This window comes from Caenorhabditis remanei, chromosome V, assembly GCF_010183535.1.
Source record: "Caenorhabditis remanei strain PX506 chromosome V, whole genome shotgun sequence".
Classification (NCBI taxonomy): domain Eukaryota; kingdom Metazoa; phylum Nematoda; class Chromadorea; order Rhabditida; family Rhabditidae; genus Caenorhabditis; species Caenorhabditis remanei.
In genome coordinates this window covers 7,935,621-7,950,434 of record NC_071332.1, presented here as the reverse complement: position 1 = coordinate 7,950,434, position 14,814 = coordinate 7,935,621, and the positions used below count along the sequence as shown (strand labels likewise).

Genomic DNA, 14,814 nt, shown 5'->3' with positions numbered 1-14,814 from the left:
TGGGAAAAAAGAAAACGCATCTGTCAAAAGTATTGGAACTAAAGAGGTATAGGTTCACCAAATCAAGCATTTGAGATTTAAAAACAGTAAGTTATTCACTGTCTGATAAATTACATGTACGCAGTTCTGAGATAACAACTGAAGACATCTCGATTTGTAGATCATTAAAGCTAGAGAATCATGCCAAAGTGTTAGCAAGATTCTTGCACCGTCTTCCGGTTAGGATAATTCGAATTTCCTGATGAAAATGTTAACTTTTTTGCAACATAGACGACATATTCACACTGGAACAAGGGCCTTTCAACAGAAACAATTATTTATTTACAACCCGACAATTTCATTTTTACAATGTTTCAAATGAAGTTTACAATTCTGACTCAGAATTATGCTCTCCAAAAAATAATTCCTTTGCAAAACTGGTGTATCCAATGTTTTCGAAGAAATCAGCAATCCATACAGCTTCTTTAGATTCACATGCCATTTTCGACATCGACGTTCCAATGAGAATGAGTCTGCTGAATCTGAAATCTTAAATACTTCAATTGATAGTCTTAGTAATTAAACTACCGTCGGATTGCCTTCTCAACACCATCATTTCTGACCATGAAGTCATAAAGTTGTTTTGTAACAGCCACTCGTTCTTCATTGATTGCTAGTTTTGCAGTTAATGAGACGTCTGCGTCTGAAATCGAATAGTGGGATTTTAAGGAATTCAAAAAAGTCTCGTACCTGGATTCAAGAAAGTAATAGCTTTGAATGCAGCAAACTCATTGAAATTGATCTTAATATCCCTGAATGGTTTCAACACTAGATCCAATACTTGATATTTCTTTCGGTTTAGACCAGCAGGCCTTGTAGGTTCATGAGTTCTATCGTAATATGTTCCATCTGGAAATACTACAGTATCAGGTCCATGGTCCGGCGAATTATAAACTTGATTTAGTGCTGGAATGGTGATGGCTGCATGTCGAACAAGTTCAGCCTAAATTGTTATTGTCTGACCGTTTGAAATTTGTTTTTGAAAAAAAAAACCTTGTCTTCGTAGCACAAATCTGTGAAAACTTTGAACGTTTTTGCATATTCCGTCAGCACAAACCAGTCTCTTTCATGCCAATAATGATAGTCACTTTGTTTAATAAATCGAAGCTCAGTGTATGTATGACGAGGACTCTGAGGTTTCAAGAATAGTTTTTTAAGAATAATAATTTAAAAAACATACCACAGCTGTGTGATTGCTCAGAAAGATGGGATCATTGAGCAAACTCTTCGAACAAAGTGCTTCTTTCAAACTTCTTTTTGGTGAGTAATCAGATAATCGGAGTTCATTTGACCTATAAAATTGTACAATCGATTCAGAATTAGGTGGAATCAACTCACGCTTTCTCTCTACTTGCCACGTAACTCCAATAAGTTTCGAACGCCTTCTGAGCGTATCCAGGAGATTCAACAATATAACTCTGAGGAGACATTGAACTGGAACTACTGAACGAGACTTCTTTCACTTTCGGTCTTTTTGTTCTTTTAGTGTATCCAATACGATCTCTTGATGCTTGAAGTGCAGATCGATCCATTCCAACTTGAATACACTTCTCAAATCTACAGTAACGACATGCACATCGGATACTTCTGTCTACTGGGCAATTCTTTTCATGTTGACAAACAAATAGCTGTTTTTTCATTATTGTTCGACGGAAGAAGGTTTTGCTGAAATTCCGTTTTTAATTTGCTGGTATTTTGGTGTTATCTTCTTTTTTACAATAATCTTAACTTTGGGTGTGGACTTTTAGCAAACAAACAGGCGATAAGAGTGAACTCAATTTTTCTCTGTTATCTTTAACTCTCAGAGAAGATTTGCACTGAAATTTCAATTTTAAAAAACTCACCATCCATTACAGGAAGGAACTCCGTAATGATATCCACTGGACGCATCATTGCAAACGAGACAGAGTTCTTCAGTTTCCTTCATTTTAAAAATCAATTGAAAGACAAAACGTGTATGTCAGTCACAAGTGGTAAAAAGAGATAGAGAACTGAAGCAAATGTCGCGTGGAAAAAAGATAAAAGAAGAAGAGAAAGAAGAAGATCAGTGGGTTCAAATGAACTATGACACTTTATTTTTGAAACGTTTTTCTTTCTTTTCAATATCTCTCACACCAACAGATACAATCATTTTGTCATCTGTTTTGATGACATTGTTCAAAATTAGAGAATGAGAGAAATATTTGCATATCACCTCTAGAGATCAGATGCTGTACAAAAAACTAGCTGCATTGCATTCACAGCCACGAGCAGACAATATAATGCACCCTGAAACTGACGGAAACTGTTCACTGGTCGAGAAACGTGCTTTGATCATCTGTGTTCATGTTTGTTAACTTCACCTCTTTTGCCTGAAATTTAAATAACCTGGATTTCGTGTATTGTTCCAACTTCCTTTAAAAACTGATTTCTCGACGGAAGCAGTCTGGAACTTGAGGATGAATATGCTTTCATGAAAGACTTACTTCAGAATTCCATGTTGACTGCTAATAAACATTATCAACTTTTTTATTTTCATTTTTTCTTCAATATTCTTTTCAGTTTCTGTTCAATTAGTGTGGGTCATGGAATAAAATGGTTTCTTGGCATTAAGAGTTCAATCTTTATTATTTTCTATAGTTATGAAGTGTTAATTTATGCCTTTTTCAGCTTGGATATGATTTTTTCTCGTTCATTTTAGAAAGAATTCTGAATTCTGAAAAATTCTCGAATTTTAAAATTCGGTCGAAGCGCGCTCTACTGAGAAGAGATTTGAGCGGCGACTTGAAACCAATTTTTTAAAACGATTTTTCTTCTGATTTCACTTCAATTATTCTGTTTACTGCGAATTTCAACAAAATGTCTCAAAATAAAATTGAAAAAATATCAAAAGATGTTGCAGAACGATTAACCACGGCCCAGGTACTTAAGTTTTTTACATTTTATGTCAAAATCGAATTGTTACAGGTCGTTGTCAGTCTGTCAAGTGCTTTGCGACAGCTCATCGACAATTCAATTGATGCCGGAGCGACGATTATTGATATTCGTGTCAAAAACAATGGATTCGATAGTATTGAAGTGCAAGATAATGGCTCTGGAATTGAATCACACAACTTTGATGCTCTCTGTAAACCGCATTCAACTTCGAAACTCACACAGTTTTCTGATTTCGACAAGCTTGCGACTCTTGGATTCAGAGGAGAAGCTCTAAACGCATTGTGTACTGTTAGGTATTGTTTTTTTTTCGTGTTTCAAGTATTGCATGTTGCTTTTTCAGTTCTGTTTCCATCTTTACTCGTGCCGCCGACTCTGAAATTGGCACTCGTCTTACTTATGACCATTCTGGAAATATTACTGAACGACAATCTGCGGCTCGTGAATTGGGAACAACAATTATTGTCAATAAACTTTTCGAAACGCTACCAGTTCGAAGAAAAGAACTTGAACGAAATCAGAAGCGAGAATTCGTAAAACTGCTTAGCACTGTGCAATCATTTGCTCTTCTGTGTCCCCACGTCAAAATATTGTGCACGAATAATATTGCGGGAAAGAAAACTAATATTATCTGCACACCAGGAGGCACTTCTTCTGTTCAAGATGTTGTCACCAATTTGTTCGGTTCGAGAAGAGGGGAAAATTCGAAAACTGGATCGTCGGCTCTGATTCCCATACTACAAGAACAACCGGATTTCGAAATTATGACAATGCATTCGATCCCGATGGAAGAAACGCATTTTTTCGAACTGTTCAAGTGAGCCTATTTATTTTTTCTTTAATTATCTTATTATTTTGAGAATTCGTGGATTTGTCAGTAACTGCGAGCATGGATGCGGACGAGGGACATCAGATAGACAGTTTGTATACATTAATAATAGACCAGTCGAGTATACGAGGGTATATTTTCAGCAGAAAAGCGAATTTTTAATAAATCTTCGAAATTCCAGGTGTGCACTGTTATTAATGATGTCTACAAGCAGTTCAATAAAAGCCAATATCCAATTATTGTGCTTTTCATCGACGTTCCGCCAGGCAATCCACGCAATTTTTAGGTTTCTGTTGAATTTGTTCGTATTGCAGAAAAGATTGATGTCAATGTGACACCTGACAAGAAGACAGTAATGTTAGAGAAGGAGCGACATCTTTTGGCAGTTATTCGTGCTTCGATGATGAAAACTTATTTGAAAATTGTCGGGTCTCATTCCACTGTCAAAAGTAGTGTGGAAGATCGCAGAATATTGACATTATCACAACAAAGTGGTTCGAATATTAGGTTTGAAAATATATATCGCCTGAAAAATCTACTTTTTTCAGTTTCGCTTCCTCGAAATCTCCGAGTCCGGATGATTTCAATGACACACTTCTCAACTCAACATTCCCAGATGACTCTCTTCTCAATACTTCCGATCTTTTGAAACAAAGATCAGTGACTCGATCTCCTCCTGCCAAAAAGCCTTGTATGATGTTTCGAAAAGCAGCGCCGACCTCATCGAACGAACCTTCGACATCATATGCCAACACAACTACCAGATCACAACGATTAGAAAACTTTTCGTTTACTATGGAACCGAAAAGAATCGAAATTCCGAAGAAAACAAAAGATAAGCCAGTAGAAAAGCCGTCGGAAGAAGAAATAAGAAGTGCAGTGATCGCCGAAAAAGCTGGGAATCAATCGGCAGAGGAAACAAATGATGATGGAATTGAAATTATAGAACCAATACAAGAATCACAAGATGTCGTATTGAACGACTCACAATGTTCACAAAATTCTCAAGTTTCTCAGTATTTGTTGAGGCCACAGCAAAAAGTAACGATTTAAAACAAATTCACCACCCAATTGTTTTATTTACAGATAAAATTCTCGATGAAACGTCTTCGTGATGTATATGCTCGGCACATCGATGTAAACCCTGAAGTTCAAGAAGAGGACACTCATGAAAACGACGCATTGGACGAAATTACAACTGGATTCAAAAAAGAAGAAAGCGGTGATGCGGAGCGACAACTGTCGAGATCGCTAACGTTAGTTGCGGCATCCAAAGAAGAATAATATGATTTAATAATTTCAGAAAGGAAGATTTCACAAATATGAAAGTAATCGGACAGTTCAATCACGGTTTCATCATTTGTCGTCTTCGTGGTCATCTTTTCATTGTCGATCAGCACGCCAGCGACGAGAAATATAATTTTGAACGGCTTCAAAATAGTGCGAAACTCACCAAACAGCCACTTTTCACGTTTGTTAGTTTTTTAATTTTCAATGCTTTACTTCCAAATTTCAGGCCGACTGCGCTCGGGTTTGGTAGTGTTCAAGAACTGATAATTCGCGAGAATTTACCGATTTTCCAAGCGAATGGATTCGATTTTGAATTTAGAGAGAACGATGGTTGCCTGAAAACGTTTTTAACTGCAAGACCTGAGCTCTTAAACCAACAGCTCACAAATAGCGGTAAGCTACTAGAAGACATCATATCTCACGTTCAAACTATGTGTATTTCAGATCTCGAAGAAATTCTTGCCGTCGTGTCAGATTATCCAAACCAAATGTATCGTCCAGTCCGTATCAGAAATATTTTTGCATCGAAAGCGTGTCGAAAGTCAGTAATGATTGGAAAACCGTTGGATCAACGTGAAATGACACGAATTATCCGTCATCTGGCGAAGCTAGATCAACCTTGGGTTTTTTGAGTGACAAAAAAACGAAAATTGCATATGAAAAATTTCAGAATTGCCCTCATGGAAGACCAACAATTCGTCACTTGGCAACACTGCCGAATCGAACAGAAACTGATTAGAATTTATCCCTTTTGATCAATTCAATTGATCTCCCTATCTGTATATCATTCATTAGTTGTTACTCTGTTAAATAGAGATGCATTTTTACAAAAAAAAACATTTTTATATACAGAAAATTTGTCATGCAATATCAGGCATTGATGAAACAACAGAAATTGTGAACTTCTTGCTCTGTGGAATCTGCGTTAATGAGGGAGAATGGAAGAACCGTTTTCGAACCAATGATAATTTCTCATTGAACATAATCATGATGAACCTGAATTGCTTCCACTTTTCTATGTATTAGTAGTTTGTTCGAAGTTCTTTTAGAACTACAATTATGTATACTCTTTGAATGTTGAACAATTGAAAGTTTGATCTTACAGATAATTGGTGATGAGAAGAAACAACACAGACCTCTGATTCATTAGAGAAAAGTGTGCGTGATCTTCTAAATTGGCTTTTTAGCATAGTCTGTTCCTACACGAATGTTAGCAGAAACGTACTATGAACGAAATGAGCTCTCGGTCTAGAAGAGTGAGTAAGTAGGAGATCACTTTCTCGGAAGTGACGATTAGACGAGAAAAAGTTATTTTTGGGGTATTTAGAAGGGAAAAAAGGCAGAATGATATCATGAGAACTCACCCATCAATCGAATGAAGACATTCCCAAACAAAAGTTCCACTGATATAAGTCCAAACACGTGCATTACTGAGTTGACTGAACTTCATCATAAATGAGAGATCAATGAGATAAAGGGAATCTTGGAGACCAGTTTGGAGGAATAAGAACACGTTTCTTCGGATCCTTTTCTTGGTTTCTCGGTCTTCGTTTCGACTTGACTGGAAAGTTATAGGAGTTTCAGAGGCGATCATTCTTCAAACTCACTTTATAAAACATAATTATTTTCACCAACGTCGCTCCGTTGATCGCTGTCATTATGATGAAAGTGATTGAGATTACTGTCAATATATTATCTTCAATTTGACATTTATCTTGTTTGTCATAAACCCAATTAAGAGAATACAGTGAGAAAGATGTGTGACACTGCTTTTCTGGAAAACAAAATTATGCCCTCAATTTACCTATAATCTTACCCAACTGAGGAATCGTCTCCAAGATTACGATCCCTATTCGAACCAGATAAATTATTGTCAAAATCAGCTGAAAACCTCAGATTAAAATATTGAAAAAATGTTTGAAAACTCAACCCAAGTAATCTTGATTCCACAGACTTTATTATAGTAGATAGGGAAAAAAATCGCAGTGAATCGATTGATGGCCACCAAAATGATTTGATATTCATTGCCAAGATATAAAGTGTTTGAGATGTGGATTAATGTACTTTCAACGGGTGGAGAGTATGGAGAATATCCACTGAAATTATTGGATTACTGGGAACAGAATGACTTCTGAAATACTCACAGCACTGTTTTGGGGAGGAATAATCCTAAAAAAGTGGTTCCCAAAATGTAGATATTCGACAGACTTCGATATACACATATCAAGTTGAATGAGGTTCTTTCGGTGTTCTCTTTGAAGAAGACATAAACAATTGAGATATTACAAAAAACTCCGAAAACACCGATCTGAAACAGTTTTGGATCTTCTTTTAATTCGAACGTTTTCACCGTACCACCAGAATTAAACATGCTACAGTTAAGTTCAAGGGATCGTGATAATCGAAGGAAATTGGTGTTGAGTTATCCATAAGATCAAATAGCCAAAAGAATGAGCCGAATAGAAACCAGAAGGAGAATTTATAATTATCAAAATCTCCTGACTGATCACTCCTTTTCTGCCAATAAGAATGCCCCCGGGGACCCGTTCGCTTGCTAATTTCGTGGAATCATGAGAGTTTATTTGGTCAAAAAATGAAGAAAACAGATTGCAAAATTTGATGAAAAGATTTCGTCTAACCACGCATTTTCTTCAGGCATTCAAATGGACGTATGATATATTCGAATCGTAAATTATAGGTTGTTGTTCATATGGAAAACAAGAGAATTCGCGTAGTTTGTTTGTTTCCTTTTCTGAAAATTTCTTGGAGATCATAAAGAAAACTAAAAATATAAATCACTCAAACACAGTTGCAATGGTCCCATTGGTATTCCTTTAGGAATGATTGCTTTCGGAACAATTAAACTTGAAGGAGCTTATGGTTTCTTCATGTGACAAGATTTCAGAAAAGTCAAATTTTCGTTGAATGCAATCATTATTAATCTGGAATTCTTAGTTTTTCAAATATTGGACTTTCTATCAGTCCAATATATTAAGACACCCAATCCGGCAAACCCGTCAATACAGTGAAGACTATACTCTATTTAAGCAGATTTTCACGGATGAATGACATTGTAGTTTGAGCAACCAATATTGGGTACAAGCATTTGTGACGCGAATGGTTCCATGTGTTTCAAGTCTAGTGGCTGTTCTGAAGAACATGAATTTGGCCAAGTTCATGGGTTTATTCAAAAATCTTATTGAAAGAAACAGTGTTCGGTGAAATTAATTCAATTTATTGTTGCCAATGCCGCCGAAATAGAATGTCTTTTTAAATCACTATGTGGAAGTGATTGAAGCTCCGACTGAGACAATCTCTTCGTGAAACATCCTTTCAAAATGGAAACTCTCTCACTGAACAATATTATAATTAATCTGAAAGATTCATAAGTTTCTTCATATTTCAAAATCTTGTCTCACCCATCGATTGCATGAATTGATTGCCAGATCAGAGTGCCTGATAGGAACGTCCACATTCGGTGGTCTATCAACGTACTGAGAAAGAAATTTTGAAACAGAAAACTGAACTTTTTAATGAATCTCACCTAAAATAAAAAGTGAACGTGAAGTCAATGACATATAAAAAATCTTGGAGGATAGTTTGGAAGAATAGAAGAATGTTCTTCCTTTCCTTACGTCTTGAAACTGCATCCGACTGAGATTTATGCTGAAATTAGTTATGCAGCTACTACTCAAATCGAAAATCTCACTCGATAAAAGTACAAAACTTTGGAAAAAGTGGCAACATTGAAAACTGTTGTGAGGCCAAATATCTGAAGAGCTGCCATAATTGTCCCATCGAATGACGATCCACAAGTTTCAGGAGAAGTAATTAACCATGTCAGATAATTAGGTGAGAAGTAAGCCCAACATACATTCTTAGACAACTCAATAGAAAACCATGGAACGATAACTTTACCGACTCGGTATATCCAGAGTATTGTGAGTAACATCTGAAGATTCGTTTAGAAAGTAACGTCTAAAACAGAAGATTCTCACAATGGTTGGTTTCATTCCAAAAAACTTTGAGTACTGGAATGGAAAATACAGAGCACAAAACCTGTTGAGTGCGGTTAGAAGAGTCTGATTCTCATTTATAGCGTATATTGCCATTCCGACTGTTATCGATAAAGTGGTCACTGGAACTGGCAGAAAAGGAGTGTAACCCCTGAATTCAATCTCCTAAATATAACAGAAGATATTCTAACTCACACAAAACTAGTTGGGATAAAAATCATTGCGTAGAGACCGATTAGAATGAGGAGATTGGCAGTGGCTCTAGTTACACCCAATGTTGTGAAGGAAGTTCTTTCCGATGGATATTCGACAAAGATGGAAATCACTAAATAATTGGCAGGAATACCAATCAGGCCAACCTGAAAATTAATAACTTACAATTTATGCCTTACCAAGTCTCACCAAAGTCATGGAAACACCTGCGATCATGTTGTAAGGATCATAGAAGTTATATAAAGTTTCATTAGGAATTGACATTGATTATGATGTAAGCAGAAATGAATTTTTTTATGCTGAAACGGAGAACAGAAAGATGAAAAAGAAGAAGATTTGCGTGGTAATTCGTCAGATCAAGCAAAAACAAGTTCCGGTTGAATGCACTTCCAGTGTTGATCACTCGACTCTCGCCAATGTCGTCGATGGTGTGGTTCGTGCGATTTCAGACACGCGTGGGGATGGGTAGAATCGGAGGATATGCTTTATTATCGATAGTTTCTCATTGAAAAGGCACATTATAAATCTGAAATTATTAATGAGTATAGTTGAGAAATGAGATGAAAACAAACCCATCGAACGCATGTAGAGATTCCCAAACAAATGTTCCGCTGATGAACGCCCACATTCTCGTATTCAATAGAGCGCTCAACTTGAATGTGAATGTCAAATCAATGATATACAGAGAGTCTTGCAAAACAGTTTGAACAAACAATATTATATTTCTTCGCTCGTTTGATGAACGTTGTTTTCCAGATTGACCATTGAACTGAAAATGAAAATGAAAAACGAGTTAATCAAGAACATACTTAAAAAACAATCTAATGTAAACTTACTCTTTGGAACAATATAATTTTAGTGAAAATTGCGATATTCAGACTAAAAACAATCAGAAATGTGATTCCAACTACCAATAGAATATTGTCTTCCATTACGCAAGCAGGATCATCTGTCGTCATCCACGTTAGGATATCAGTAGAGAAAAACACGAAACAATCAACACCTTGTTCCTCTCCTTTGTTAAAATATATAATCCAAGTAATGACAAGATTGAAAAAACGATAACCATAAATAGCTATCATTATGATCTGAATAAATTGGAGCTCTCGAAGGCAAAATATTACAATGCGACGCTTACCAGAGTAGGTCGAAAACCAAAAAACCTGGAGTAATGAATTGGAAAAAACAAGGCACAGAATCGGTTTGCAGCAACTAGAATTGTTAGATACTCGTTTCCAAGATAAAATGTGTTTGGGAAAATGATAAAAATGGATTTCAGAAGTGGAGGCCAAATGGGAGTACCTCTGAAGAGGATTACCAATTATAATTTAATTTAAAATAATTTAAACAAACTTACAGAACAATTGTCGGTAGAAAACACATGAGAAACATAGTGATGAGTGCATACAAATTGATGCATGCCCGAAAAACACAAATGAGATTGAATGAGCTCCGATCGGCTTTCTCTTTTTTGAACATGTAGATGATTAGAAAGTTGCACGTCACACCAAAAACTCCCATCTGAAAAAGCAAAAATAAAACCCAAATATACAGAAAGAACCTACAGTGACAACCAAAAATGCAGCAATCCAGTTATTGAAATCAACAATCATTTCAGACTGAATTCCAGTTATCGCAAGTTACTCGTTGAGAAAGAGAGATGTAGCAATTATGACACAGAAAACGAAAAAGAGCAAAAACGTGGTTAGTCAATGGTTATCGCAAATGATCTATTCCAAACCGAGATATAATCGCTGTCTAGAGTTCTACTTCACAATTTATTCAGAGAATCGATCTTCAGATATTTTGACTCTCAGTCTGCCGAAACAAACTAACGTCTGACGAATGTTCCATGATGGCAATCACTTTCTGGTCTATATCGGAGCACTTTTGTGCTCTATGATTCAAAAACATGATTATATTTCGGAAATTTCATTTCCTCAGAAAGACGTAGTTCATTTGATCTGAAGAGAATAATTTCTGTGTTTGAAATATTCGATTAGACTTCTGATAAGCATGTTTTTGTCTGCTAGTCACCCAGCTACGAGTCTTTTTTGAAATCACATGAAAAATTGAACAGTATTTTTTCAGGTTACTATTATACTTGGTTGGATTATCTGAGTTGAGTATGAATTCGAAGACTGGATGATGAGCAAATCATTACTCAAAACTGTTTTTTTTTTCGAGCACTTTTCGACCGTTTTGCTGACAAATTTTGGAATCCAACCTGGTTCAATCGACTTGGAACATCTTCGATTTTCTGTTCGTCATTAATTTTTACTATCACAATAATCTTTCTTTTGACTTGAACCATCCCTCTGTTTTCCCCCAATGCATTTGTATTAACTTTCCCACATTTCGCTTTTTTCCCAGGCTATTACTCATGCCAGTCATCTACGTATCTCACATGGAATGTACTTCATTTGCCCCCCCTAAAGTACCGATTTTTTTTGCTCATTCGATGAGTTTTGCGAAGAATATATGAGCCATAACGGGTTTTCCTGTGACGTGACCTTGTTTTTGAGAAATTGAGATTTTTCGAAAAAAAAGTTTTTTTTTGAAATTTTTTCTAAATCAATTTTTTTCACTAGCTAGATGTAATATTGAAAAAAAGGGATTATGGCATAAAAGTAGCAAATTTCAAGGGCTTTAAGAATAAAAATTAAATTTGTAAAAAAAAGTTTTTTTTGAGTGTCAAATTTTCAAAAAACTGACACCAACTCGAATTTTCGAAAATTTCAAATCGCTCTAAAAATATTTAACGGGATTATTTATTTTTTTCCTGTTAAGGGTAAAAAGTGCAAAAGATGTACATTATTGTTGTGCAAAAAAATTAGGGGGGTACCCCCCATTTACGAGAGAAATTTCGATTTGAATGCTTTTTTTAGTATACAAAAAGGGCCTGTAAGATAAGAGGTCAGAATTCCAACAAGACATCTATTTTAAGAAAACATAAAAGAGACTTTGTATTTTTATAATGCATTGTTAATTTTCTAGTAGTAATCGTGCCGTCCTGTCAACTTTCCTTTTCACAAAATTTCTTCAAAAATCATTAATTTTTAATGTTTTGAAACTTCAAACACTCATAACTTCTTCAAAACTGTAAGCAAAGAGTTGAAATTTCGGGAAAAAGTTTTTAAACGTGTTCTTGTTTGAAAAAATTAGTTTTGGTCTGTTTTTTGGACAAAATTTTTTTTTCGATTTTTCATAAGGGGGGACCACATGAAATTTCGGTTAGAAATGGGAAAATTTTTTTTTTCCTAAAACGACCCAAGACGGTTTTTTGTTGCTTTGAAGCTTAAATTATCCTTTGAAAACACTTTAGGGTCGTTTTTGGAAAAAAAAAATTTTTCCATTTCTAACCGAAATTTCATGTGGTCCCCCCTTATGAAAAATCGGAAAAACTTTTTTGTCCAAAAAACAGACCAAAACTAATTTTTTCAAACAAGAACACGTTTAAAAATTTTTTCCCGAAGTTTCAACTTTTTGCTTACAGTTTTGAAGAAGTTATGAGTGTTTGAAGTCTCAAAGTATTGAAAATTAATGATTTTTGAAGAAATTTTGTGAAAAGGAAAGTTGACAGGACGGCACGATTACTACTAGAAAATCAACAATGCATTATAAAAATACAAAGTCTCTTTTATGTTTTCTTAAAATAGATGTCTTGTTGGAATTCTGACCTCTTATCTTACAGGCCCTTTTTGTATACTAAAAAAAGCATTCAAATCGAAATTTCTCTCGTAAATGGGGGGTACCCCCCTAATTTTTTTGCACAACAATAATGTACATCTTTTGCACTTTTTACCCTTAACAGGAAAAAAATAAATAATCCCGTTAAATTTTTTTAGAGCGGTTTGAAATTTTCGAAAATTCGAGTTGGTGTCAGTTTTTTGAAAATTTGACACTCAAAAAAACTTTTTTTTACAAATTTAATTTTTATTCTTAAAGCCCTTGAAATTTGCTACTTTTATGCCATAATCCCTTTTTTTTTAATATTACATCTAGCTAGTGAAAAAAATTGATTTAGAAAAAATTTCAAAAAAAAAACTTTTTTTTCGAAAAATCTCAATTTCTCAAAAACAAGGTCACGTCACAGGAAAACCCGTTATGGCTCATATATTCTTCGCAAAACTCATCGAATGAGCAAAAAAATCGGTACTTTAGGGGGGGCAAATGAAGTACATTCCATGTCAGCCTTGATTCAAATAAATTTTTTCTGTTCTGAGATTTTGTTCTTGTTTTCATTTTATATTTGAGAAGTAGATTGCTCACGAACAAAGATTGATTAATTAAGAAAATTTGTTCGTTGGCCAACTCATACTGCTTCCTGAATTCTGCTGGAATTTCCAAGTATGCTCAGGCAACAACTCGTCGGTCTCTCACTAATTCCGGTGAGTGGGATTCTATTGAAGATCTAGGAGTATAGATATAACTGAAATACTTTCAGCCTTCCATATTTGGGTTTATTTCCAATTGGACAATTGTCATAATCGTTATTCATTACCGTAATCTCCATCGATCATTTGCCATTCTTACTGCTACCATTGCGTTTTTCTATGCTCTTGGCTCAACGTTCGACCTATTTTTCGTTAGCCCTATGATAATATTGTAGGATTACAACCGAGCGTTATTAGTTTTAACACTGTCTGTTTCAGAAACATCAATTTTCTAAAAGAGTATTCCGGAATATGTGGAGTATTTAGTATACTCTCTTATGATTCTACAACTCAATTCCACGTAGTTGTCTCCATAAATCGATTAACTGCTGTATTTGCACCTCTATCATACAACACATTCTTCAACCCAAGAACCACAAAATTTCTTATTGGATTCATAATTTTTCTATCTGCAATCGTTGTTTCAACTTATTTGCTAGCAGTGGATTGTAGATTTTCATTCATTGATGACCGTTGGACATTTCTAATCACGGGTTCGGACAAATGTGAATTTTTTGGATGGTCAATGTTTTTGGGAAAGAATTTATTTTTGTCAGTTGTTAATTTGATTCTACATATCATCACCTTTGCTCGAGTTTTGAGTTTGAAAAAATTGGTGAGTTCCCATTCCGATTGGCATTCACAAGACAGCCTTTTCAGCCCAGAAGAAGTACCACGTCTCGTACGTATAGCCTCCAAGAGTCCTACTTTCTCAAACAGGTAAACTAATCAAGTATTTTTTTTTAAATAATCTATGACTTTCAGACATTCGGCCAAACTATCTTCATGTCCATTGAAATAATCGCTTACATATTTCCTGCTAGAAACATTGAACAAGACTACATCACGTTCCTTTGTTCAATTTTCCTCTGGAGCACAGTCCATGCAGCAGAAGGTGTTATCACACTTATTTATAATTCGGAAATTCGAAGAAAACTTCGAAAACGGAAGAAAAGTTATCGGATTTCAGCTACGAAAGTTGAGCTACCGCATTGATCTCTAATTCTTCCGGTCTGGCGTCGGTTTTAATTAATTCTAATCAGTTTTGTGAGATAATAAACTTGAATTCGTAGAATGG

At 35.3% G+C, this 14,814-nt stretch overlaps 6 protein-coding genes across 6 annotated transcripts; 2 read left to right on the top strand and 4 right to left on the bottom strand.

Moving 5' to 3' along the window:
- Window positions 1-364: 364 nt before the first annotated feature.
- On the bottom strand, window positions 365-1,679 carry GCK72_018060 (uncharacterized protein; the record flags this gene model as incomplete). Its single annotated transcript, XM_003114285.2, has 6 exons — window positions 365-521; window positions 568-682; window positions 730-982; window positions 1,033-1,170; window positions 1,220-1,331; window positions 1,378-1,679. 6 exons carry the CDS (start codon window positions 1,677-1,679, stop codon window positions 365-367), a joined length of 1,077 nt encoding a protein of 358 aa, XP_003114333.2.
- Window positions 1,680-2,877: 1,198 nt separating this feature from the next.
- GCK72_018059 (uncharacterized protein) lies at window positions 2,878-5,810 on the top strand (the record flags this gene model as incomplete). The annotated part of the gene is made up of 12 exons (XM_053732371.1): window positions 2,878-2,940; window positions 2,986-3,248; window positions 3,296-3,769; window positions 3,813-3,912; window positions 3,963-4,047; window positions 4,096-4,210; window positions 4,330-4,822; window positions 4,868-5,037; window positions 5,085-5,252; window positions 5,298-5,464; window positions 5,516-5,694; window positions 5,742-5,810. 12 exons carry the CDS (start codon window positions 2,878-2,880, stop codon window positions 5,808-5,810), a joined length of 2,346 nt encoding a protein of 781 aa, XP_053581284.1.
- Window positions 5,811-5,931: 121 nt separating this feature from the next.
- Window positions 5,932-7,501, bottom strand: GCK72_018058 (uncharacterized protein; the record flags this gene model as incomplete). Its single annotated transcript, XM_053732370.1, has 7 exons — window positions 5,932-6,067; window positions 6,436-6,632; window positions 6,679-6,845; window positions 6,888-6,954; window positions 7,002-7,167; window positions 7,216-7,379; window positions 7,427-7,501. The coding sequence occupies 7 exons, from the start codon at window positions 7,499-7,501 to the stop codon at window positions 5,932-5,934; spliced, it is 972 nt and encodes a 323-aa protein (XP_053581283.1).
- Window positions 7,502-8,126: 625 nt separating this feature from the next.
- On the bottom strand, window positions 8,127-9,516 carry GCK72_018057 (uncharacterized protein; the record flags this gene model as incomplete). The annotated part of the gene is made up of 5 exons (XM_053732369.1): window positions 8,127-8,221; window positions 8,351-8,424; window positions 9,131-9,238; window positions 9,283-9,446; window positions 9,490-9,516. The coding sequence occupies 5 exons, from the start codon at window positions 9,514-9,516 to the stop codon at window positions 8,127-8,129; spliced, it is 468 nt and encodes a 155-aa protein (XP_053581282.1).
- Window positions 9,517-9,699: 183 nt separating this feature from the next.
- On the bottom strand, window positions 9,700-10,259 carry GCK72_018056 (uncharacterized protein; the record flags this gene model as incomplete). The annotated part of the gene is made up of 3 exons (XM_003113940.2): window positions 9,700-9,826; window positions 9,873-10,069; window positions 10,137-10,259. The coding sequence occupies 3 exons, from the start codon at window positions 10,257-10,259 to the stop codon at window positions 9,700-9,702; spliced, it is 447 nt and encodes a 148-aa protein (XP_003113988.2).
- Window positions 10,260-13,652: 3,393 nt separating this feature from the next.
- Window positions 13,653-14,732, top strand: GCK72_018055 (uncharacterized protein; the record flags this gene model as incomplete). The annotated part of the gene is made up of 5 exons (XM_003114372.2): window positions 13,653-13,691; window positions 13,748-13,908; window positions 13,956-14,352; window positions 14,397-14,456; window positions 14,502-14,732. 5 exons carry the CDS (start codon window positions 13,653-13,655, stop codon window positions 14,730-14,732), a joined length of 888 nt encoding a protein of 295 aa, XP_003114420.2.
- Window positions 14,733-14,814: the final 82 nt, after the last annotated feature.